General features: G+C 54.3%; 1 protein-coding gene across 3 annotated transcripts in view; it reads left to right on the top strand.

Moving 5' to 3' along the window:
• The first annotated feature begins 3,057 nt into the window (after positions 1–3,057).
• The window catches only part of ARHGAP39 (Rho GTPase activating protein 39), a 64,761-nt gene continuing 45,734 nt past the window's right edge, over positions 3,058–22,084 (top strand). For all 3 annotated transcript variants that reach the window (XM_062634179.1, XM_062634180.1, XM_062634178.1), the window contains exon 1: positions 3,058–3,098. In XM_062634179.1, coding sequence (XP_062490163.1) covers positions 3,058–3,098 — 41 coding nt within the window. The remainder of the gene's footprint in view (positions 3,099–22,084) is intronic.

The raw sequence follows: 22,084 nt of genomic DNA, 5'->3' as shown, positions 1-22,084 counted from the left end.
CCAATGCCTGAGCACCCTCTGGGGCAGGAATTGTTCCTCAGCTTCATCTAAACCTGCCCTGGTGCAGCTTGAGGCCGGTTCCTCTTGTCCCATCCCTTGTTCCTTGGGAGCAGAGCCCAGCCCCTCCTGGCTCCATCCTCCTGTCAGGCAGCTGTAGGGAGCCATCAGGTCCCCCCTGAGCCTTCTCTTCTCCAGACTGAACCCCCCAGGTCCCTCAGCCCTTCCCCATCACACTTGTGCTCCAGGCCCTGCACCAGCTCCACTGCCCTTCTCTGGCCCCACTCCAGCACCTCAATGTCTCTTGTAGTGGGGGACCCAGAACCAGACACAGGATTCAAGGTGCAGCCTCACCAGTGCCCAGTACAGGGGCACAATCCCTGCCCTGGTCCTGCTGCCGCACTGGTGCTGATCCAGGCCAGGATGCTGGGGGCTTCTTGGCTGCCTGGGCACAAGGTGCTCATGCTCAGCTCCATCAGTCATTGTAGGTCCCTTCCAAAAGAATATATCCTATCCCATCCCATCCTGTCCAACCCAGCTCTATTTCCCCCCAGTGGTTTAGGAAGGGCCAAAGGGGACCATCCTCCAGGTCTGTCTTTAATTCTTACCCTGCAGCACTCTGCTGTGCTCGTGCTATCGCTCCGTGAAGGTACAATCTGTATTTAGCCCATGTGAAGGTGTCTGGAGGCTTCAGCTGCTTTGGGATGTGGAAGACTTGCGATGAGAGGAGTGACAGGAGGCTCCATCTGCCTTTGCCATGATCCAGTTCAGGACCTGTGCCCCTTGACCTGAGAAGACAAGCGTTCCTCAACGTTTGTGCTGTGGTGGCTGGTGGCTGTTCGCCCTGCCTCTGCTGCTGGTTGCAATAGCCCCTCTCATTTCGGAGCCCTCTCCTCACCTTCAAACCCCATGCTGGGACGTTCAGTTTGTTTGAGAAGGCTTTTGGCAGATTGATGGAAGGATTTGGGATTGCAGGGAGAATCCCGACAACCAAGTGCTCTGATCGTGGCTTTGTGGAATTCCCATCTCTGCAGGGCCTCGCATGTGGGTTCACCCTAAATCGTTAAAAAGAGGGAATAAAGAGCAGAGGCTCTCCCTGCTCCTGCTAAATAGGGCAGGGGTTTCCCACTTGTACGGTTTGGGAAGCGGAGGCGTTATTCAGAGCGACTTTCTCCAAGTTGCTGGGTGAGCTGAAGACAACTGGAAGCACGGTTGTGGTTTCAAGCAGTAGTTCAGGGCTCCTCTTTGAGTGGGAATAAGTCATTCGGCTTAATTAGAGCCTTATTACAATAAATCTCAGCAAAACGTGGCAAAGAAAACGGCGCATTCCTGACCTGTGCCGTGGAGAAGGTGCAGGATCCGAGACGTGGTCTGCAGGAAGCGAAGGGTGGGCAATTGGTGCTGCATGGAATAAGAGAAATACAGCTCTATGCGGTTTAAGCCCCTGGGAATGCTGCTGTGGGAGGAAAGAAGCTGAAAAGTTGTAATGGTTGTGCTGGGATCATAGAATCATGGAATGGTTTGGGTTGGAAAGGACCTTAAAGCTCATCCAGGGACCCCTTCCACTAGAGCAGGGTGCTCCAAGCCCCTGTGTCCAACCTGGCCTTGACCACTGCCAGGGATGGGGCAGCCACAGCTTCTCTGGGCACCCTGTGCCAGCACCTCAGCACCTTCACAGGGAAGAACTTCTTCCTTATCTCCAACCTGAACTTCCCCTGTTTCACTCTGAACCCATCACCCCTTGTCCTATCACTCCAGTCCCTGATGAAGAGTCCCTCTCCAGCATCCTTGCAGCCCCCTTCAGACACTGGAAGCTGCTCTGAGGTCTCCACGCAGCTTCTCTTCTCCAGGCTGAACAGCCCCAATGTTCTCAGCCTGGCTCCATACAGGAGGTGCTCCAACCCCCTGATCATCCTCGTGGCCCTCCATGTCTTAACCATGCAGTTACTATCAGTATGAACACCCCGGCATGCCTCTGACTTGAAAGACCAGAAGGACCTCTTTCAGCAGTCCTAAAGCAATCAGTAGGAACAACTCCTTCCCGAAATGGGGACTTCTGGCTGGGAGAATCATTACGCTCAGAATCCCTCCTCTTGTTTTAACTGCACTTTAATATTAAACTACTCATGATAAATCGTTCCTTGGGACATATTTTAGGCAGAAGGTGACATCAGGGAGAGGAATGTAGAGCATTAAAAATGGATTATACAGTGTCATTTCTTGACTACTTGCCTGAGATATTAAATATGGAGGAGCTAAAGCCCAGATCTCGTATTGATTACATGGAGGCTGTCCAGGTCTGCTTCTGTGCGGGCAAAAAGAGGTTTTACCTTGTTCCAGTTTCAGCTTCTGGCTTGGCAGAAGGACCTCTTCTTGTGGCAGGGCTCTTTTTCTCTTCCTTTGATGATGGGAGCCTATTCTTCATCCCCTTTGTAAGCCATCTGCTGCAGCTGCGAGCTCGAACCTAACACCCCACGAGGTCAGGCTTCCCTCTTTGTGTTCTCATCTCCCTTCTTTCCCCACCCCCGAAATAAGGCCGATCCTTTGGGTTTGAAGCTTGGGGATTAGGGCTCTTTAAAGTGGAAGGGGAATAACTCGTGTGGCCGCCGTCTCTGCTGGCTCTGTGGCAGGCGTGCTGGGAATGGGCTCTGAAGCGGGTTGAGCTCCAGCTCCCGAGATGTGTAAATGCAGGAGTGAATGGGAGCCCGAACGCAAAGCCAAAGGAACCCCTTGTTTCCCGTCGCCGCGTCACGTCTGTAGGAGCCCAGCTCATGAAGCTCCTTCTGTCTGGCTCCAGCCAACAGCTTCTCTGTGGTTCTTTCTATTGCAAAACCCGAGGGAGGTTGGGTTGGGAGGGCAGTGGCATCACCCACACGGCTTGGGAAGGGGAGGGCTCTCGGCCAGGCCCGCTGGAGATCCTCTCCCCAAGGAAGCACGCAGGGACGCGCTCGAGGAGCCTGGCTGCGGAGCAAGCCCGGCTTGGACCCTTCAGGTGGATGCAGCCCGGAGGAAGGAGGAGGTCGCCCTGAAGCCTTGGCTCCGGAGCAGGGATGATGTGAGATGGCAGATGAGGGGATGACGGGACTTCTCTGTGCAAGGAGGTGGGAATCGGGGCTATCGATGCAGCAGCTTTACGTCGCTGATGGTGCTGTGAAGGCTGCCCAGGGCAGTGGGGGAAATCACTGCTGGAAGTATTCACGATCCACGGAGACCTCAGTGACACGGGTTGTCACAGTGGCAGTGCTGGGGTAAAGGTTGGACTTGATGCTCTTAAAGCTCTTTTCCAACCTGGCTGACTCTATGAATGTGTTTCGGGAGGGCGGTTTTCATTCGCTGGGCTGGGCTCGGTCACGCTTCTGGATGTGAAAGCTTCGAGCATAAAATGCCCCTTTCTATCGCATCTTCTCTTGGCTTTATGCTGCCCCAAAGGCGACCTGGTGCCTTGCTGCTCGGAGGCTGTAATTCACGGACTTCCCTCTTGGAAGCAGTCAACAACCAAGCTTAAACTGGGGAAGTTCAGGTTAGGTACAAGGCAGAAGCTGTTCCCTGTGAGGGTGCTGAGGCGCTGGCACAGGGTGCCCAGAGAAGCTGTGGCTGCCCCATCCCTGGCAGTGTTCAAGGCCAGGTTGGACACAGGGGCTTGGAGCACCCTGCTCTAGTGGAAGGGGTCCCTGCCCGTGGCAGGGTGTTGGAAATGGATGAGGTTTATCCCAAACCATCCTAATTCTATGGCAAGGCTTGCGGGGAGCAGGGACAATGGAGGGAGGGTCCATGCAGAGCCTCTTTTCCCGGGCAGATGGAGATCTGTCAGCAGTTTTGACAGCAGAGGCTGATGGGCTCCTGGACCGAGTTTCGCTGCTGCGCTGAAGCTCTCACTGAGCAGAATTCGCCTGGTGATGATGATTGGTTGGTTTCCATGAGGTTTCTTTTTGCCCAGTATTTTGATCCCTACAGGGATGCTGGGGAGGGACTCTGCGTTAGGGGCTGCAGTGACAGGACAAGGGGTAACGGGTTCAAACTGAAACAGGGGAAGTTTAGATTGGATATAAGGAGGAAATTCTTTCCTGTTAGGGCAGTGAGGCACTGGAATGGGTTGCCCAGGGAGGTTGTGAATGCTCCATCCCTGGCAGTGGTCAAGGCCAGGTTGGACAGAGCCTTGGGTGATCTGATTTAGCGTAAGGTGTCCCTGCCCATGGCAGGGGGGTTGGAACTGGGTGATCTTAAGGTCCTTTCCAACCCTGACTGTTCTATGATTCTATGATTAGATTCACAGTCTGTTTTTTTTTTTTCATGCTTAAAGTTAAGTAACAGGATGTCGAATCCTTTGTGCACATTGCCCCCCATTGAGCACTTGCACTCACGTGGCCACCTCCTGCATGCAACCAGTGTCCGTGGCCAAAGCGACCTTCGGAAGTGCTGCGGGACTGTTGGGAGCAGGAATTCCCTGGCAAGGCGACAGCCCTGCCCTTTGTTGCCCTTTCCCCTCCTCGCTGTGCCTGCATGGAAACCCTCAGAAAGGGCTCGGAGGAACAGTGCCTGCTCTGTCCCATCCCATGCCCTGCCGATGCCGTCAAGGGCCGCGCTCTGTGCATGGGCGCACGGGACTGTCCCGGAGGCGTCACCCCATGGGAGCCCATCCCATGGGACCTCCTGAAAAGGGCTATACAGCTCCGGCCAGCTATTGTATTGCAGCCTGGGAGCAGCCCCAGGTCCTCCCCAGCGTTGCTAAATCTGCTCCGTGCTCTTTTATTCTAATGAGGGAAAGCTTTCATCTCGTATCCAAGCTCTTTCGCTGTGGCGCTGAGTGTGTGTCGCTGTCTGGGACGTGGCATCCTTTGCTTTGGGTGGGAACGGTTTCTTCTTGGTGAGCTGCTCAATTGCAGGACAAAGGGAAAGAGCTTTCCTGTGCCCTCGTTTCAGAGTCGGTGGGGTTTTATGCTCTGATCAGGAGGGGGCTGATGCCCTAATTCGTGGCTTCGCGCGCGTTGCGCGACGTGTAAATCGAACTTTGGAGACCAAAGCACTTTTGTGCTGGCTTTGTCTATTGTAATGAGGGGTGTGGTGCTCGGGGAATATTAATGAGCCCCGTGGGTGAGGTTGGGAGCCAGAAAAATGCTGCCTCCGCCTCTGTTCCCCAGCGGGAATTCGGGAGCTGCCTGCTGAGCTAAGCATGGGAAAGGGCGAGCGGTGGGGGCGATGGAGGCGGGGGGGAGGAAAAGGGTCCCCAAAAGCTTCTCCTTGGAAAACAAGGAAAGAGAACGGCTGAGGAACCTGGGGGGGGTTCAGTGTGGAGAAGAGAAGGCTCAGGGGTGAGCTGATGGCTCCCTACAAGTGCCTGAGAGGAGGATGGAGCCAGGAGGGGCTGGGCTCCGCTCCCAAGGAACAAGGGATGGGACAAGAGGAACCGGCCTCAAGCTGCACCAGGGCAGGTTTAGATGGAGCTGAGGAACAATTCCTTCCCCAGAGGGTGCTCAGGCATTGGAACAGGGCTTCAGTCACCGTCCCTGCAAGTGTTCACACACCCTCGGTGCCATGGGGCAGTGGTGGCCTTGGCACTGCTGGGAACGGTTGGGCTGGATGAGCTTAAAGCTCTTTTCCACCCTGGTTGGTTCTGTGGTTCAGATCACCTTCAGGCGCTGGGTGCAGCTTTCTTTAGTAGCTGTTTTTTTTTTGCCACGTGGGTTTCAGTCCCCCCCAGGGCTCCCCTGAGGGTGGTGGCTGCTGCTGCAATGGCAACAGCAGAATTAAGACTTGTAGCACACGTTGAACCGGGGCTTGGTTCATCTGGCTACGATGTGGTGCTTGGCATCTAGAGGTGGGCAAGTGTCTTAGAACCATGGAACGGGTTGGGTTGGAAGGGACCTTAAAGCTCGTCCACGTCCAACCCCTGCCACGGCCAGGGACACCTTCCACTAGAGCAAGGTGCTCCAAGCCCCATCCAACCTGGCTTAACAGGTCTGTGGGACTGCTGCCTTGGTGAGATGCGGTGCCTCAGAAGACACCTATCCTACCTACAGCACACCGGTGAAGAGCCGCATCCCTGAGGACGTGCCAAAGGCAGCTCGCTATCCTTAGACTATCTAAATCACAGCTCCATTACCCTGCTAGTCCTTGGGAATCCTGTCAGACTTCCTCTGGATGGAGAATGAGGCAGGAACTGATCACTCAACCAGCAGTCGCTTGGGTGCAGGGCATCAAGAGCTGCTCAGGTATGTGATGAGCAAGCCCAGCTGGCAGCAGGTTGGTTTTCAGTTGGGCGACTGCGATGGTTTGAAGAGAAAAGTGGGTTTAAAGCTTAAAAAGAGAAGGCTGCAGCCATTAAAACTGACTTAGGAGGTGGCTACAGTGATTATGGAGACCAGGAAGAAGGGAAAGGTGATAGGGAAGAGTTATCTAACAGGTAGGTGCTGACTCAGGAGGTCGAAAGGAGAAGGAGAAATGAGCACTTAGAAGTGAGATATGTGGCTGGGCAACGTGAACAGAACTTGTTCTTCACCCAGTACAGGCCTGTTATTTGATGCAAGGAATATTCTTGTGGGTAATGTAGAAGGGCTCAGCCTCCTTCTAGTGCAATTTAACTTCATGTTGTTAACTGCATCCTGGAGCAAGCTGCTCTAGAGGAAGGTGTCCCTGCCCCTGGCAGGGGGTTGGAACTGGATGAGCTTTAGGGTCCTTTTCCACCCAAACCAATCTGGGATTCTATGATTCCATTCTGAGGTCTGGAGGTTGAACACTATCCAAAAGGTCAGAGCAAGAGATGAGGTTTGAGTTCTTGGTCGTGGCAATGAGATCACTTTGTCTAAAGGATTCGTTCCCCTGCTGCCTGTTTGCCTCTGAGATCTGCTTAACCCAGTTTCTCCTCCTGCAGTGGCTGCGGTGAGGAGGTAGACTTGAGTCTGGTACCGAGCACATCATGGAGACATGTGGTGCTGTGGCTTCATTACAGGACCAGTGAGGAGCAATGGAAGGGTTAGGAGATGGACCTGCTGCTGTCACTGTGTCCCTCCTGCTTGCTGGATCCTGCCTGGATCCAAATTAGGCTGCAGCATCCCCTGCTTGACGTTGTTTGAGATGCACAGGTTGAGCCTGCGTCTCTGGCGTGCTCGGTGCTGTACTTTGTGGCTGTAGTCTACTTAGACAAGGCAGAGTAGGTCCTCTGAGGGTTGATGTGCCTCGAGTGCTGTGGCAAAGCTGAAGAAGCCCAGCAGTGGGGATAGTGCCTGCTGAAGGCCTGGGGCATAGCCTTGTGCCCTGAGAATCTCTATGGGGTGCAGAAAGCAGCATGAATGTCAATTAGATGCACCAGAAAAGCTACATGGGAATGGGAAGAGGTGTTGTACTGCCTGAAGACAGGTTGAAATCCCTTAATAGGTCTGTTCTGAAGCAGTTAATGCCCTGCTAATGGACATCATCCCACTAATGGGGAGAAGGAATCGGGAACTGGTTCCTCCATGTTGCACCAAGGACTCTGTCTGTTGTCCCCGTAGATGCTTCTTCCCCACTTCTGGTTCCAGCCTTAAACTCATTGAATCATGGAATGGTTTGGGTTGGAAGGGACCTTAAAGCTCATGCAGTTCCAACCCCCTGCCACAGGCAGGGATGCCGAAATCCAACCTAAATCTCCCCTGTTTCAGTTTGAACCCATCACCCCTTGTCCTATCACTGCAGTCCCGATGAAGAGTCCCTCTCCAGCATCCTTGTAGCCCCCTTTGGATACTGGAAGGCTGAAATTCCACATGGCTTCATTCCAAGTGAGAAACTCGGGAACTTTGAACGTTAAAAGTTCAGCATTGCCTTGCTGAAAGGATCCATGTGAATTGTGGCTGCATGCCCATGGGATTCCTAAAGAGTTAAAAGTGAACTGGAATTGTGTGGTGGTGCGGAGCAGGCATAAACTGTGGGGGAAGGCTCACAAGCCAGTACAGGATGCTGGGAACAGGCAGTAGGACACGGTGTTTTCAGCTCTTTGGACTGGCTGCCTGCTGGGCATGGGTTGAGTTCAAGCCAGGAGCTGTTCCTGCCTGCAAATAGCTCCGGAGGCTGAAAACATCCAGGGCTTTGGCAGCTCGGATTCTTCTCCCAGTGACCAGAAGCAAGTGTTCTGCCAGGCCTCGTCATGCAGATCGTCTTCTGGGTTCCTTCCTCGCCTGCATGCCCTCAGTTCTCTGCCTTCTGGCCAAGAAAAGAGACTGCAGTGATGTGAGATGTGTTTAAGAGCTGAATGCCCTCTTTGATCCGCCTTCCAGGTGATGAAACCAGAATCACCTGCGTAGCATCCTGGAATGGGTTGGGTTGGAAGGGACCTTAAAGCTCATCCAGCTCCAACCCCAACACCTTCCACTGGAGCAGCTTGCTCCAAGCCCCTGTGTCCAACCTGGCCTTGAACACTGCCAGGGATGGGGCAGCCACAGCTTCTCTGGGCACCCTGTGCCAGCGCCTCAGCACCCTCCCAGGGAAGAGCTTCTGCCTAAGAGCTCATCTCTAACCCTCTGGCAGGTTAAAGCCATTCCCCTTGGCCTGTCCCTACAGGCCCTGGTCCAAAGCCCCTCTCCAGCTTTCCCGTATCCCCTTTATCCTGGTAAGATACAGGAATTCCATGAAGCTGCACAGATTTAAGCTCTGTTTTCTGCCTTGTTTCCCCCGTCTGTGCAGCAGCAAAGGAAGAGCGGATCGATGTCCTTTACCTTTGCATGTAACCTAGGTTAAAGCAGCTCCATGCCCCAGCGAGGTGCAGAGAAGCAATTCGGGAATGACCTGGGCAAAGCCAGCATTCCGTCAGTGGGGTGCTGAGGGATGCTCTGGCAGCTGCCCACGTTGTCTGTCTGGGAGAGCTGGCGGAGATCCACACCGTGTGCTTCCAGATCCTTCCCTGGCGGATGCAATCCAGTGTTTTCCAGACCAACCTGTTCCTGAGGGATGCACGCTCCGTCTATTCCCGTGCAGTGGCCAGTCTGTGCTGATAAACAAAGGCAGGAATGGTTGGTGTGGGGCCCTTGGTCCACACTTGTTTAGCTCCTGCTCCCGAGCGAGTGAAACTTGGCATCGGTTTAATCCTCCTCCTTTTGTCTTCCCAAAGAACAAACCCCATGGCCAGTGACCAGGGAACGTTTGGAACACTCCTTAGGAGAGCACAAGAGCCCTTTGCCAACCTGCAGATGCTGCAGGAGGAGGATTCCTCTGCGTTCTGTATTGAGAAACCCGGAGAAGTGGGTTAAATCCCAGGGATCTCAGCTCAAACAGTGCTATCGGAGCAATTTATCCGGCTAATTTTGGTAAAAACTGTTATTAAATGGATTAAGGTAATTAAACATCGTTATCAGTAATGGCTTCTGTGATAACATGTCCTGCCATGGGGCTCTTCTTGTTGCGACCTCACTGGAGCAAATCAGGGCCCCCCAAAGATGATGGATATCAGTGCGGAGGCAGCGCTGGGTCGGTTTTTAGCCCTTTTGTGCTCGAATAGGAACAAAACCTCAGGTTTTGTGGTTCAGAAGCATTTGGCTTTAATTGTAGCGTGGAGTCAGCGCTTCAGAGCAGGGTTTTCTCACATTTAGGGCTCATGTGATTCACCAGGTGCTGTTTGGTTCACTTGGAAGCAAAGAGGTACCGGGGGGTGATGCTTAACAGCCGGCTTGTGCCCAGGCAGCCAAGAAGCCCTCAGCATCCTGGCCTGTACCAGCACCAGTGCGGCAGCAGGACCAGGGCAGGGATTGTGCCCCTGTGATGGGCACTGGTGAGGCTGCACCTTGAATCCTGGGTTCAGTTCTGGGCCCCTCACTACAAGAGAGACATTGAGGTGCTGGAGCGGGGCCAGAGAAGGGAACGGAGCTGGTGCAGGGCCTGGAGCCCAAGTGTGATGGGGAAGGGCTGAGGGACCTGGGGGGTTCAGTGTGGAGAAGAGAAGGCTCAGGGGGGACCTGATGGCTGCCTACAAGTGCCTGAGAGGAGGATGGAGCCAGGAGGGGCTGGGCTCTGCTCTCAAGGAACAAGGGATGGGACAAGAGGAACCGGCCTCAAGCTGCCCCAGGGCAGGTTTAGATGGAGCTGAGGAACAATTCCTTCCCCAGAGGGTTCTCAGGCATTGGAACAGGGCTGGAGTCACCGTCCCTGCAAGTGTTCACACACCCTCAGTGCCATGGGTTAGGGGTGGCCTTGGCAGTGGTGGGAATGGTTGGCCTGGATGAGCTCAAAGGGCTTTCCCAACCTCATTGATTCCATGATTCTGTGGTCATCCATCTGTTGCAAAGAAAACCAGGAGCAGGAGAACGGGAGCACGAGTTCCCATGGGAGATGCAAGAGCAAGGCAGAACGCGCCGAAACCCCATCTAACGTGGGGGGCTGAGATGGAGAAGGCATCGTTTCTACCCCATAGCACTGGGGAGCTTTCTGCTATGGGGGTGCCCTATGGGGCAGCGCTGGCAGGGCTCTAAAAGCCTTGAATAGCTCCCTCTGAATGAAAAGCCGGGAAGTTTGAGGCCTCGATTTGCCCTTTTCCTTTTGATTTAGCCCCAAATTAGCAACGAGCAATCTTTTATTCCTCTGCCCGCTCACAGCTCCTCTAGAACCTGGAGGAGGAGGAGGAGGAGGAGGAACAAAAGGCACCCAGCAGCAGCCTGTGGTTGTGAACCCAGTGTGTGGCTGTTGACAGATAGCCCTGTCGTTAGGGCAGGTTTCTATGCCCTGTGAATTCAGGCAAAGCTTTTGAACGGGGTGAATGTAAAGAGCTCCATAAACGGCCTAAAGGGATGGGATTGAGGGCACGGGTCTTGGGAAACAGGGACTTCTGAGCTCAGCCAAGGAGATGCGTGAGGGTGAGGTGGACAGGACCGAAGCATGTGAAGCTCTGCTGCTGCCTCCCTCCAGAAGCATCGCTTTGAGGGGAAGGGATTTGTTATTCCCTCTGCATCGCTGCAGGCGTCTTGACATGAAGAGGAGATTGCAGCATCCCAGCCCCTCTCTGGAGCAAGGATACATGGAAGAGTTCTCTGCTCTAGGAGCGGTTGGAACAGCACCAAAGGAGGGCATGGAGCTGCTGCTTTGGAGCCAGGCGGAGAGAGCTGGGCTGGGGCAGCCTGGAGAAGAGAAGGGGAGACCTTAGAGCAGCTCCAGTGCCTAAAGGGGCTGCAGGAAACCTGGAGAGGGGCTTTGGACAAGGAACAGGCCAAGGGGAATGGCTTTAACCATTCAGGGGGTTGGAACTGGATGAGCTCTGTTCTCCCCGTGCTAACTCAGGTGGGGTTATCCATCCTCATGCAGCCTTTGGCGGTTGTGTCCTCAACCCTTCTCCATTTGGCCACTCAGCCCTGGAGAAGTCTTCCAGCCCTCATCTGGGAACAGCAGAGGTTTTATCCTAACCATGGGATCCTTGCCCCCAAAACGTGCTGGGTGAAATGAGTCCAAGGCATGAAACCAGGAGCGTGAGGCACGTCGGGCTATGTGGGTGCTCTCCAAACCACCGCCGAGCGATGCTGTGGCGGCTGCTGCCTTTATCCTTCCTTTCCTCCCTCCTGGAATGGGGCTGGGATGACCCCAGTGCATCCGGAGGCCTTTGGATGGCAGAGGTCGGTGTGGTGCTGCTGGTTCGTAACCAGGACAGTGCGGAAAGGGTCCTGTGGCTCTTGGGAGGGAATGGGAGCGAGCTCTTTGGGATCTCCTGGAGCGTCGGAGCAGGCTGTGGGGAGCGGAGTCGTGCAGGAGGGAAGCTTTACCCTGCAGCAGACAGCACAACAGATGGTGCTGCAGCCGGATCATTCCAGGAATGTCAGCCCAGCCACGGGATAATTGGTGTGGGGGAGAAGCTCTTCCTTGCTCAGGACCAGATGGGTCTGATGCGGCTTCTTAGAGGGCTCTGCGTTAACGTGAGGGGTTAATGAGGGCTGGGCTGCTTCAGCCTGGATCCACATGGCATCTTCACCTGTGTAATGGGGCGAGAATGAAGGCAGCACCAGGGTCTTCAGCCAGGGCTGCGTCAATAGGAGCAGGACCAGCAGGTCAGGGAGGGGATCCTGGCCCTCTGCTGCATCCAGTGGAGACCTGAGAGCAGCTCCAGTGCCTAAAGGGGCTGCAGGGAACATGGAGAGGGGCTTTGGGCAAGGGACAGGCCAAGGGGAATGGCTTTAACCTGCCAGAGGGGAGACTGAGATGAGCTCTTAGGCAGAAGCTCTTCCCTGTGAGGGTGCTGAGGCGCTGGCACAGGGTGCCCAGAGAAGCTGTGGCTGCCCCATCCCTGGCAGTGCTCAAGAGCAGGTTGGACACAGGGGCTTGGAGCACCCTGCTCCAGTGGAAGGTGTTGGGGTTGGAGCTGGATGAGCTTTAAGCTCCCTTCCAACCCAAACCATTCTGGGATACTGGGGTTCCCTGATGATGTACACGGGAAGGGCGAGAGGTGATGCACAGCTCCAGCGCTGTGGTCATTTGCAAGGCCTTTGCTTGAGGCTGCTCCCTTAGAGATGCTCTGAGGTGTCCGTCCTTTAAGACTTCAGAGCCTTGTGTAGGGTAACGTCAGAGTTGGCTTGGGGGATGAATGAGGGTCTGCTCCACCTAAAATAGTTATAAAAACAGGGAAATAACGCGCTGGGTTGTAATTCTTGTTCTGCAAGCTTTCCGTGTCCCATCTGGGGTAAGGACTGAGACCTTGTGCATGATATCCTTGTCTTTGGGGGGTTTATTTGGGGGGTTTTATGGAAGATACACTCTATTCTCCCTAGTTACAGAAAAACTTGCCCCATTCTCCTCTTAAACTTGTTCCTTGCTCCTTTTGGGATGCAGAGATTTCCCTTTCCCTTGCCTATACTGACCTCTGGGAAGCTACTGTAAGAGAAGCACCTGAGATTTACAGCGGGAACGTCCTTCCTCGTCCTCACTGCCCATCCCAGCCAAGTCCTGGGGCCTATCCCATGATAGCTGCGCTGGCTGCCAAGGGGTGTGAGCCTCAGGAATCCTCTGCGTGTGCCAGAAGGAGCCTTGGGAAGCAGCAGATGCTCCCCCAGCTGCCAAGTCACTCTCCGGCGGCGGCTGCTCCGCGTCGGGATGGGGTCGTGCTCTTTGGGCAGCTCTCCTTTTACAAAGGCCCTTCCAAGGGCTGGCAAAGCACGGGGTCGTTTCGTTCCAGTTGCGCTCCTTTGGGGTGGTTGGGGTGGAAAAGTTGCCTCTTTGAGGTGAAATGTTCGTTATTGACAGCTCAGGGTGAAATGGCCAAGCTCGAGTCCAAGGAGCGGAATAAAAGCTCAGACATTTGTGTCTGCCACTCTTTATTTCAAGGTTATTTTGGCCAGGCTGGAGGTGTTCACTCTATCCTTACACTGGTTCCTTTTCCCTCAGAGAGGAAGGAGATGGGCTTTCTCACATCATCCAGCCATGGAAAGTGGTTCATCCGCTTTGCTCAGCGCTTTCTTGGGGTAGTTTGCACCATATAAAAGCAGTGGTTGCACATGGAAAAGGGGAGAAGCTTGGGAAGCACGGTGCCAAAGGGGACCTTTGCTTTCCAGGTTATAGAAGGAATAGACAGCATTCCCAGTGCTCTGCTTGGTTATTTCCTCCTGCAGGAGCTTTATGATGTACTGGGGGTGTAGGAATCCAGGACGTTTTTAGTCCCATCTTTCATCCAAACGGAGTTATCTTGTTCAAAGCTCTTTTCCTTCTGTGCCTTCATCATACCCAAAGTGGATTTCCAGATGGAGCAGGGACGCTGGGCGCATCAGGCGTTATGGAATCACAGAATGGGTTGGGTTGGAAGGGACCTTAAAGCTCATCCAGCTCCAACCCCCTGTGAGGGTGCTGAGGTGCTGGCACAGGGTGCCCAGAGGAGCTGTGGCTGCCCCATCCCTGCCAGTGTTCAAGGCCAGGTTGGACACAGGGGCTTGGAGCTGGATGAGCTTTAAGGTCCCTTCCAACCCAACCCATTCCGTGATCCTATAAATCACAGCCGGATGCTCAGGGCTCCGCTGGGAAGCTGCAGGCCCCTGTTTCTCCTCAATGGGGAGAAGATTGGAGGAAGAAGGAGAGGGGAGGGAACCTGTTTTACATCACCCTGGCAGCCTCAGTGGCGCATTGCACACTGACTGTGCAGGTTAGGTTCTGCACCGGGGCGCAAGGCAAGACACTGGAGTGATGGAAGATATGGCCAGGTTTGGGGGGGTCGGGGGCATCTCCCCTCCCTTTTGCCTCTGCTTTTTGTCCGTGGTGGTGTTTGGAGGAACAATTCGAGGCTTTTTATTTCCTCCCTCTTGTTCTGGTAGTGAAATAGGTGTAGAATAAGGAAGGGGCTTGGGCAGGGCGGTGGTGAGGAGCAGAGGCTCCAACCGCCTCGTGGTGGTCGATCTGCTCCCGTGCATCTCCAAAGGATGGGGTTGCTTGTGCTAAATGAGATTTGCTCTCTAGGGCTGCCCGTCTTTAGCGCTTGGAAGCACCGAGCGCTTCACGGTGTGCAGCGTTGCCTCCTTGTCCTATAAACGTCCCCGCATCGCTGTCGGGAAGAAGGGGGGAGTGCCGCTTGCTCCCCGTGTCCCTTCCTATCAGAGCAGGGCTGAGGGGGTTATCTGATATTTGGGCCCTTGCTGGCCATCCCTGCTGCAGCTGGGAAAGGTCATCTTGTCTTACAGGCTCTCGTGGCTGCGGTCGTGGCAGGGCGCTTTAGGGCTGGATGGATGCAGCAACTGCAAGGGGTAAATCACTGCCTTGGGAACAAGGATGGATTGTTCTCCTCCCGCCTTGGCGTGACTCACCCCGAATCACATCCCTCCTCCTCCTCCCGCTCGCTTCCTTGTGTCGCCCCGATCCCGGGCGCGATGGGGAATGAGCTGATGTCAGGGCATTGACAGGTGGCTGCTTTTGGGCCCCGAAACAAGGAGAATCCCTTGCTCGTGAGCAGCTGCTGCTTCCAGCCCAGCTCCACCACTGCTGAGGCTCAGGCGTGAGTGAGGACAAGGTCCCTCTGCCTTGCACTGAGCCAAAACACCCTTAGGACACTGCTTGGTATTTGCAAGGCAGGCATTTGACCCCGGCAGAGCTGTGCCAGTGTCTAATCCTGCCCTGGCAAGCCCATGGGGAGGAGGCACATTTAGCTCCATGTGTCAGATCTGGTGTCTGTAGGCGCCTGGTCTTTGACAGACCTCCAGTTCCTTGGGTGCGTTGGAGCTCACAAGCCCAGGGTGTGCTTTAGGACGTGATTTCCACAACTTAGGATCATGGAATCATGGAATGGGTTGGGTTGAAGGGACCTTAAAGCTCATCCAGCTCCAAGCAGAGGCAGGGACCCCTTCCGCTAGAGCAGGGTGCTCCGAGCCCCATCCAACCTGGCCTTGAGCACTGCCAGGGATGGGGCAGCCGTGGGCAGTGTATTTGCAACCCTATGCTGTGAACTGCTTTCATTTCCCCACATTACAGCTGTAAAACCCTTTTAACCTCCTGTGCTCTGATAACGCTTGAGTTTGGGAAGAGAAATCATGGAATTTTACTGCTTTGGTGGAATTTTTGTCCTTTTCCAGCCACTTGCAGAGCCCAATGACTCGGGGGACCTCCGGCAGCTCATGGCCATACATTTCCTGCTTATTTAAGAGCTTGCACAATGTCCCTGTTGTAGGAGTGCCACTGCAGAGGGGCTTCCCTACCCCAGTACTTGCTGTCCCCATCCACACTTGGGCCTTTTCGCCCTCTTTTGAAGGAGTAAATGGAGTCTTTTCCCTTCAGGATCGGGTCAGGTTGAACCAGCAGCTGCATCAAAGGGTTCCTTAGCGAAAGGGTTAATAAAGCAGGAGGTCAAGGGCAGGGTGGCTGCACGCATGGGGAGGGGAGGAAGGTTGGGATGCAGCAGCTGCCACCATCCCTGCGGGAATTCCTGCTGCTCCTTTCCCCACCGCCTGCTGCTGCCTGCCCGGAGCTCTGCCACTGCCCCCAGCTTGGCTTTGTTTTCATGGGATCATCGGGTGGAACCAGGGAATGGTTTGGGTTGAAGGGACCTTAAAGCTCATCCAGCTCCAACCGCGGGCAGGGCCCCCTTCCACTAGAGCAGCTTCCTCCAAGCCCCTGTGTCCAGCCTGGCCTTGAGCACTGCCAGGCATGGGGCAGCCAGAACTTCTCCATTCAACCCCTTCCAGTGCCCCACCATCCTTACGGGGCAGAACTTCCCAACATCCCATCTAACTTCCCTTTTCCAGTTGGAGCCGTTCCTCCTCATCCCATCCCTGCATCCCTTATCCAAAGCCCTTCTCCAGCTTTCTTGCTGCATCATCCTGGAGTCAGCTGTGGCAAAACTGGTCATGAAGACCCACCTCAGCTGAGCTGCAGTGAGGCCCATGGGTCAGCTCTGCCTGCACAAGTCTCTGCCAGGGCAGCACCACATCCACCGGGAATTTGGGCAGGAGGATTCGGGAGGTGGGAGCTTAGCTTTGTGGTGTTTGAGACACAAGCCCCCTGCTTGCTTTCACGATCTTGGAATTGAAACGGGGCTCCTCAGATGGGCAGAATTCCCTTTTGGATGAGTTTATGGGGATGGGGGTGAAGTTTCTTCCTTTGGCCCTGATTTTATCTTGGATCCCTCCAGGTCGTTGCTTGTCCTTAGGCTTTTGGCAAACGGCTTCGTGTTCAAATCATTCCATTCACACTGCTAACATCGCGCAGAGGTTATTACTATTAATAACAGCCTTCATCTTCCCTCTGAGGGTTTTGATTGGAAAAGAAAATTGAGACGGTTTTATCCTTGTATTAAGCATCCTTGGAGGCCCTTTGGGCACTTCCCAGCACTTGGGTGATCTTCAGTCTGCTCTGGAGGAGCTTCAGCCCTGGAAGTTTGGGTTTGTGACTACAACACCGACGCTGAAGTTGTACTCGCGTCTAGACCTGATTTAGGGAGGCACATATGGCGTGTTCCTAAGGGTGCCAGCACAGATGAAGGCGCTGTCCAAATAGAGCTCTCTTCAAGGTGGAAACCATCTGCTATGATGCTTACAGGAGATGCTGCCTCACCCAGCTGGTCCCACCTTGGGAGACACCCTGGAGAGCCAATTCTGCCCAAAACTGCCCTGCAGACACTGGTGCTGGGGCATCTCCAAGTGAATACGGTGTAAAGACAAGGGATGCAGGGATGCAGGGCCAGGCCAAGGGGAATGGCTTTAACCTGCCACAGGGGAGACTGAGCTGAGCTCTTAGGCAGAAGCTCTTCCCTGTGAGGGTGCTGAGGCACTGGCACAGGGTGCCCAGAGAAGCTGTGGCTGCCCCATCCCTGGCAGTGTTCAAGGCCAGCTTGGACACAGGGGCTTGGAGCACCCTGCTCTAGTGGAAGATGTTGGGGTTGGAGCTGGATGGGCCTCAAGGTCCCTTCCAACCCAACCCATTCCATGATGCTCTGAAGACAGGTCAGCATGAGATGTCTTGGTCCTTGGTCAGGCTGGAAAGATGTGCTTTGGGTACCCTCGTTTGGATGTGGTTTGGCTGGAAACATGTGTCGTCTTAGGGATTGTTTTGAAGAAAACATAGATACTTCCTAATGAAGTTCCTCTGCTGGTCTGATGGGCGTTCTGGGTGTTCAGCAGAGGTCGGTGATGGATGGGAATGCAGAATCCCTTCAGTAAATGAGAATGTTCTTCCAGAGCAGTGCATGGTTGCTTTGGGGATGCTCTCCTAGCATCCTGGAGAGGATGCTGCCTGCATACGTGGCTGCACGGATGGGTATCCTGCATAGCATCATAGAATCATGGAATGGTTTGGGTTGGAAGGGACCTTAAAGCTCCTCCAGTTCCAACCCCTGCCACAGGCAGGGATACCTTCCACTGGAGCAGCTTGCTCCCTGTCCACCCTGGCCTTGAAATGGCACGTCCCAGCCCCTTCTCTGGGAATTACACCTCCTCTTTCCCTCTCTGTCTCATCCCAGGGCACTCTCCAGGCCTCTCTTCCACCCCTCTTTCATGGGCCACAGTAGCGAATGGCTCATCCAGCTTAACCCCCCTCTCCCCCACCACATGGGCTGAGCTCTGGTCCTCACCAGAGAGACAATTTGTGTCCTTTTGCCCTCAACCATCCCCTTCCCTTTAAAACAAAACTTCTCAGAGGCTGATACCCTCCAGACCTTGACTCCTCCAGCTTGGCTCAAAGAAGCCAACGAGCTACAGCGTCGTTACTCTGCGTATGGAGAGATTGAGGAGCTGCTTTGAGAAGGTGGGGGTCAGCCCGGTGAATTTGCTGCTTTCATGCAGATACTGGATTCATCTCTGCCTGGGTTCCTTATCTGCCTTCTGGCAGCTTTCTAGGCTCTTTGTTTTTGGGGTGGTGGAAGGAAATAACGCAGAGCTCACGCTCGCGCTGTGAAGTTTGGATTGGGAGCATCGCTCCCTGCCTGAAAGAGGCTGAACTTGCTCTGATAAGAGGCAAAGCAATCAAATCCATCCTATCCTCTTCCCGAAGCCACCCTTTGAAGCCTTGAAGGTCTTTGTGTGTGAGCTGGAGCCTTTATCCTGCGTCCTCCAGGCCAGAAGGGATGTAACGCTGCCAAAGCCATCGATGCAGTTGGAACGTTGGGTGATGGGAGAGGTGGAAAAGCTTCACACGACTTCAGTTCCACTCTCTGCAGCCAAGATTTCCCTGGGAAAGTGGGAAAATGTCCAGGGCAGAGCAGGGTGATGCTTCCCCACCCCGTTCCTCGCCGCTTCTGGGGATTTCCTAATCTTGACTATCCTATTTAATAGCTACCAGTGAGCTCCTTGTCCTCCTTGAACTCATCTAATTCTCCTTTGAACCTATTTATGGGGTTTGGCTGCGTTGCTGAAGACATTCCTCAGCTTAATTAGGTTCTATGAGAAGTAATTTCCTTTGGTTGTCTTTTAATCCTACTGCAGATGACTGCAGAGCAACCAGTAAAACACATCCCGAAGTACAAGGAGTGATCCTTTCCTAAGTCCTCTTCTCTGCATTACTTTCAAGTGTAAGGAAACTGGGTTTTCAGCCGTGTCTCTGCACATCTCAAACAGTCTTTGCTTGTGTTTTATGCTGCTCTGGGACTTGTCCACCGTGAGGGTGCTGGGACACGTGGCTGCCCCATCCCTGGCAGTGTTCAAGGCCAGGTTGGACACAGGGGCTTGGAGCACCCTGCTCTAGGGGAAGGGGTCCCTGCCCGTGGTTAGAGCTGGATGAGCCTCAAGGTCCCTTCCAACCCAACCCACTGTGATTGAGGTGAGAACTTCTTCCCAAGATCTGCCAGGTTAAAGCCATTCCCCTTGTCCCATCCCTGCATCCCTTGTCCCAAGCCCCTCTCCACGTTCCCTGCAGCCCCTTCAGGCACTGGAGCTGCTCTAAGGCCTCCCCTTCAGGAGCCTTCTCTTCTCCAGGCTGATTTTTGATGTGGGTTTGCCCCTCATGTGTGAATTTGGTTTTCCTCCCATGGCCTTGACGTTGGATCCCGTTTTCCCTCCTTGTTTATCCATCAGCTCTTCCCCACACCCGCTCGCATTCCATTTCCTCACCGAGTCCTTTTCTTGAAGCTTTAATTTCCTTTCCCCATCTCCATTTTAATTTGGTTTCTATGGGAACAGAGACAAGGCTGGGAATGGAAACTGCCCACTCTCGTCTTCCTACTGGGTCTCGTGTTCTCTCTGTGCAGTGCGGTGGCTGAGAGAGGTTCAGGAGGCTCCATCCAACAGGTCCTTGTGGGAGCCAGTGGTGGGCTTGGATCAACGTGATGTTGGCTTGTGCTGGTTTATCTACACCTGGGGGCAAGAAGGCTGGGAAACCTCCATGGGAGCGTCTGTGAGCAGAAATACCTGTGGGGCAGCCTCCTGCCTTCCCAAGGACTCTTCCTTGCTGGGACAGCTCTGGCCGCAGTGGGGAATCTCATCCTAAACCATGGATCTTGGTTCCAAGTTGGGGTGTTGGAGCAAGGATGGGGTTTCTGGTGTGGGAGCCCTTACACGGTGCTTGGTCCAGCGCTGGAGAGCATTGGGTGTCAGCACCGAGTCCCCGATGGGGTCAGCTCATGGTGGGGAGAAGGAGACACGTTGAAATGATGCTCTCCCTCGATCGTCTCTTTGATGTGCATCTCAGAGGGAAACACACCTTCCCTTGCCCTGCATGGCCCCCGTGCGTGCAGCAGACCTTCAACAAGAGGTAGCCCTTGCTTTGCTCCTGTGTTGTCCAAGGGCTTTGTCACAGTTTCCCTGTGGTTAGGGAAGACTTCGTTTCATTTGTATTCACCCTTTGTTGTTGGAGAGAGCTTTGCAAAGCAGCAGAGGAATAGGCAAGGTCTCTGCAGTTCCCATGGTGATTGTAATATTCCATCTAAAAGCAGCATTCCGGGTTATCCAGATAAGAAAGGAGCTGGCAAGAGCTGTAGCTGTAGAATCATGGGTTTGGGTTGGAAGGGACCTTAAAGCTCCTCCAGCTCCAGCCCCTGCCATGGGGCAGGGACCCCTTCCACTAGAGCAGGGTGCTCCAAGCCCCTGTGTCCAACCTGGCCTTGAACACTGCCAGGGATGGGGCAGCCACAGCTTCTCTGGGCACCCTGTGCCAGTGCCTCACCACCCTCCCAGTAAAGAACTTCTTTTTTATCTCCAACCTGAACTTCCCCTGTTTCAGTCTGAACCCATCACCCCCTGTCCTGTCACTCCAGTCCCTGATGAAGAGTCCCTCTCCAGCATCCCTGTAGCCCCCTTCAGACACTGGAGCTGCTCTGAGGTCTCCCCTTAAGCACCTTTCTCTTCTCCAGGCTCAACAGCCCCATTTTCCCAGCCTGTTCCTATGGGAGACGCTCAAATTCCCAGTGTCAGGCTGGGACGTTTGGCCCTGTGCAAAACCATTCCTCCATGGACTGCCTCCCAGAAGCGCTGAAGACGTCCCTGCTTCGCTGGGAGCAGTCGGAGCTTTCTCAGGAAGCATTTCAAGTGGTCCCCCTGCAGCAGCGGTGGATCTCCATACGCGTTGTCCCAGTTCAACCAGGGCCAGGAATCCCTTAGGGGTGTCATTTAGGTCGTAAATTACTCCTGAGCTGCAAATCTCACCTTCACGTCTCCTGCACGTGAGAGGCAGCAGGGGGAGTTTAGTGCAGACACCATGGGTTCTGTCGTGTGGTGATGCCCCAACGTGTGGGAGAACAACTTCCAGGGCTGGGGCGTCCAAAAGAGCATCTCTCAAACGTGGGTCACTTGTGGTCTGCAGAGGAGCAAGTGGTCTGCAGCATCACTTGGGTGCCATGGTTTAGTGTGAGGTGTCCCTGCCCATGGCAGGGGGCTTGGAACTGGATGATCTTAAGGTCTTTTCCAACCCTAACTCTTCTATGATCCTATCCTGCACCTCATTCTCCAGCTGCCAGATTCCCTCCAGATGACTGAACTATCCCATGGTTTTCCACGCAGCACCACTGGCAATGCTTTAAACAGCAAAGGGGACGATGCAGCGCAGAGCAAAAGGTGTTTGAGGTGCATTTAAGCACCCTTCCATGCAGCAGGAAAAAGGACCCTCAGTCTGGTTTAAAGCAGCGAGTAGCAGGCTGGTGTTGGAAAGAAAGAGATCATAGAATCATGCTTTGGGTTGGAAGCAACCTTCTTGATCCCACTGGGATGGCTGTGTTCATCTCTAGGGCCCCCAGCGCAGAGCGGTACCTCCGGTGGTACCCCTTTGGAAGGATGAAGGCTGGTACAGCACAGACCTTCCCCTCCCAGCAGAGCAGGAGGTTGATGATTCTCCTTCCCCCCGCTCACCATCATCTCCTCCTAGAGCGGATGATGAGCTCCGGGGGCAAACACTAAGGGAGCTTTCCTGCAAGTGTCAGGGCTTGTTGCCCTCCGTGTGGCATTTAGCATTGATGAGACTGGAAGTCAGGGCGGGTTTCGGTTCTATTTCGAGTTAGAAATGAGCCACGCTGGGCACAAGACGTGCCCTGAAGTGTTTCATCACTGCAGCGTCTGACAAGTGCGGGCCCTTCCACTGGAGATGTCATCTCCAGTCTCCCACACACCCTGTCCAGATGACCCCGAAGCACTTCTTGCCTTTGGGAGAGCACCAGGATTTACAGCAGGAATCAGAGGATCCCAGCCTGGTTTGTGTTGGAAGGGACCTCAAAGCTCATCCAGCTCCAACCCCTGCCATGGGGCAGGGACCCCTTTGT

The sequence above is a fragment of the Pezoporus occidentalis genome, unplaced genomic scaffold (assembly GCF_034315485.1).
Source record: "Pezoporus occidentalis ecotype Australia unplaced genomic scaffold, CSIRO_AGI_Poc_V1 ctg419, whole genome shotgun sequence".
Taxonomy (NCBI): Eukaryota; Metazoa; Chordata; class Aves; order Psittaciformes; family Psittacidae; genus Pezoporus; species Pezoporus occidentalis.
This window is presented reverse-complemented; position numbering and strand designations above follow the sequence as displayed.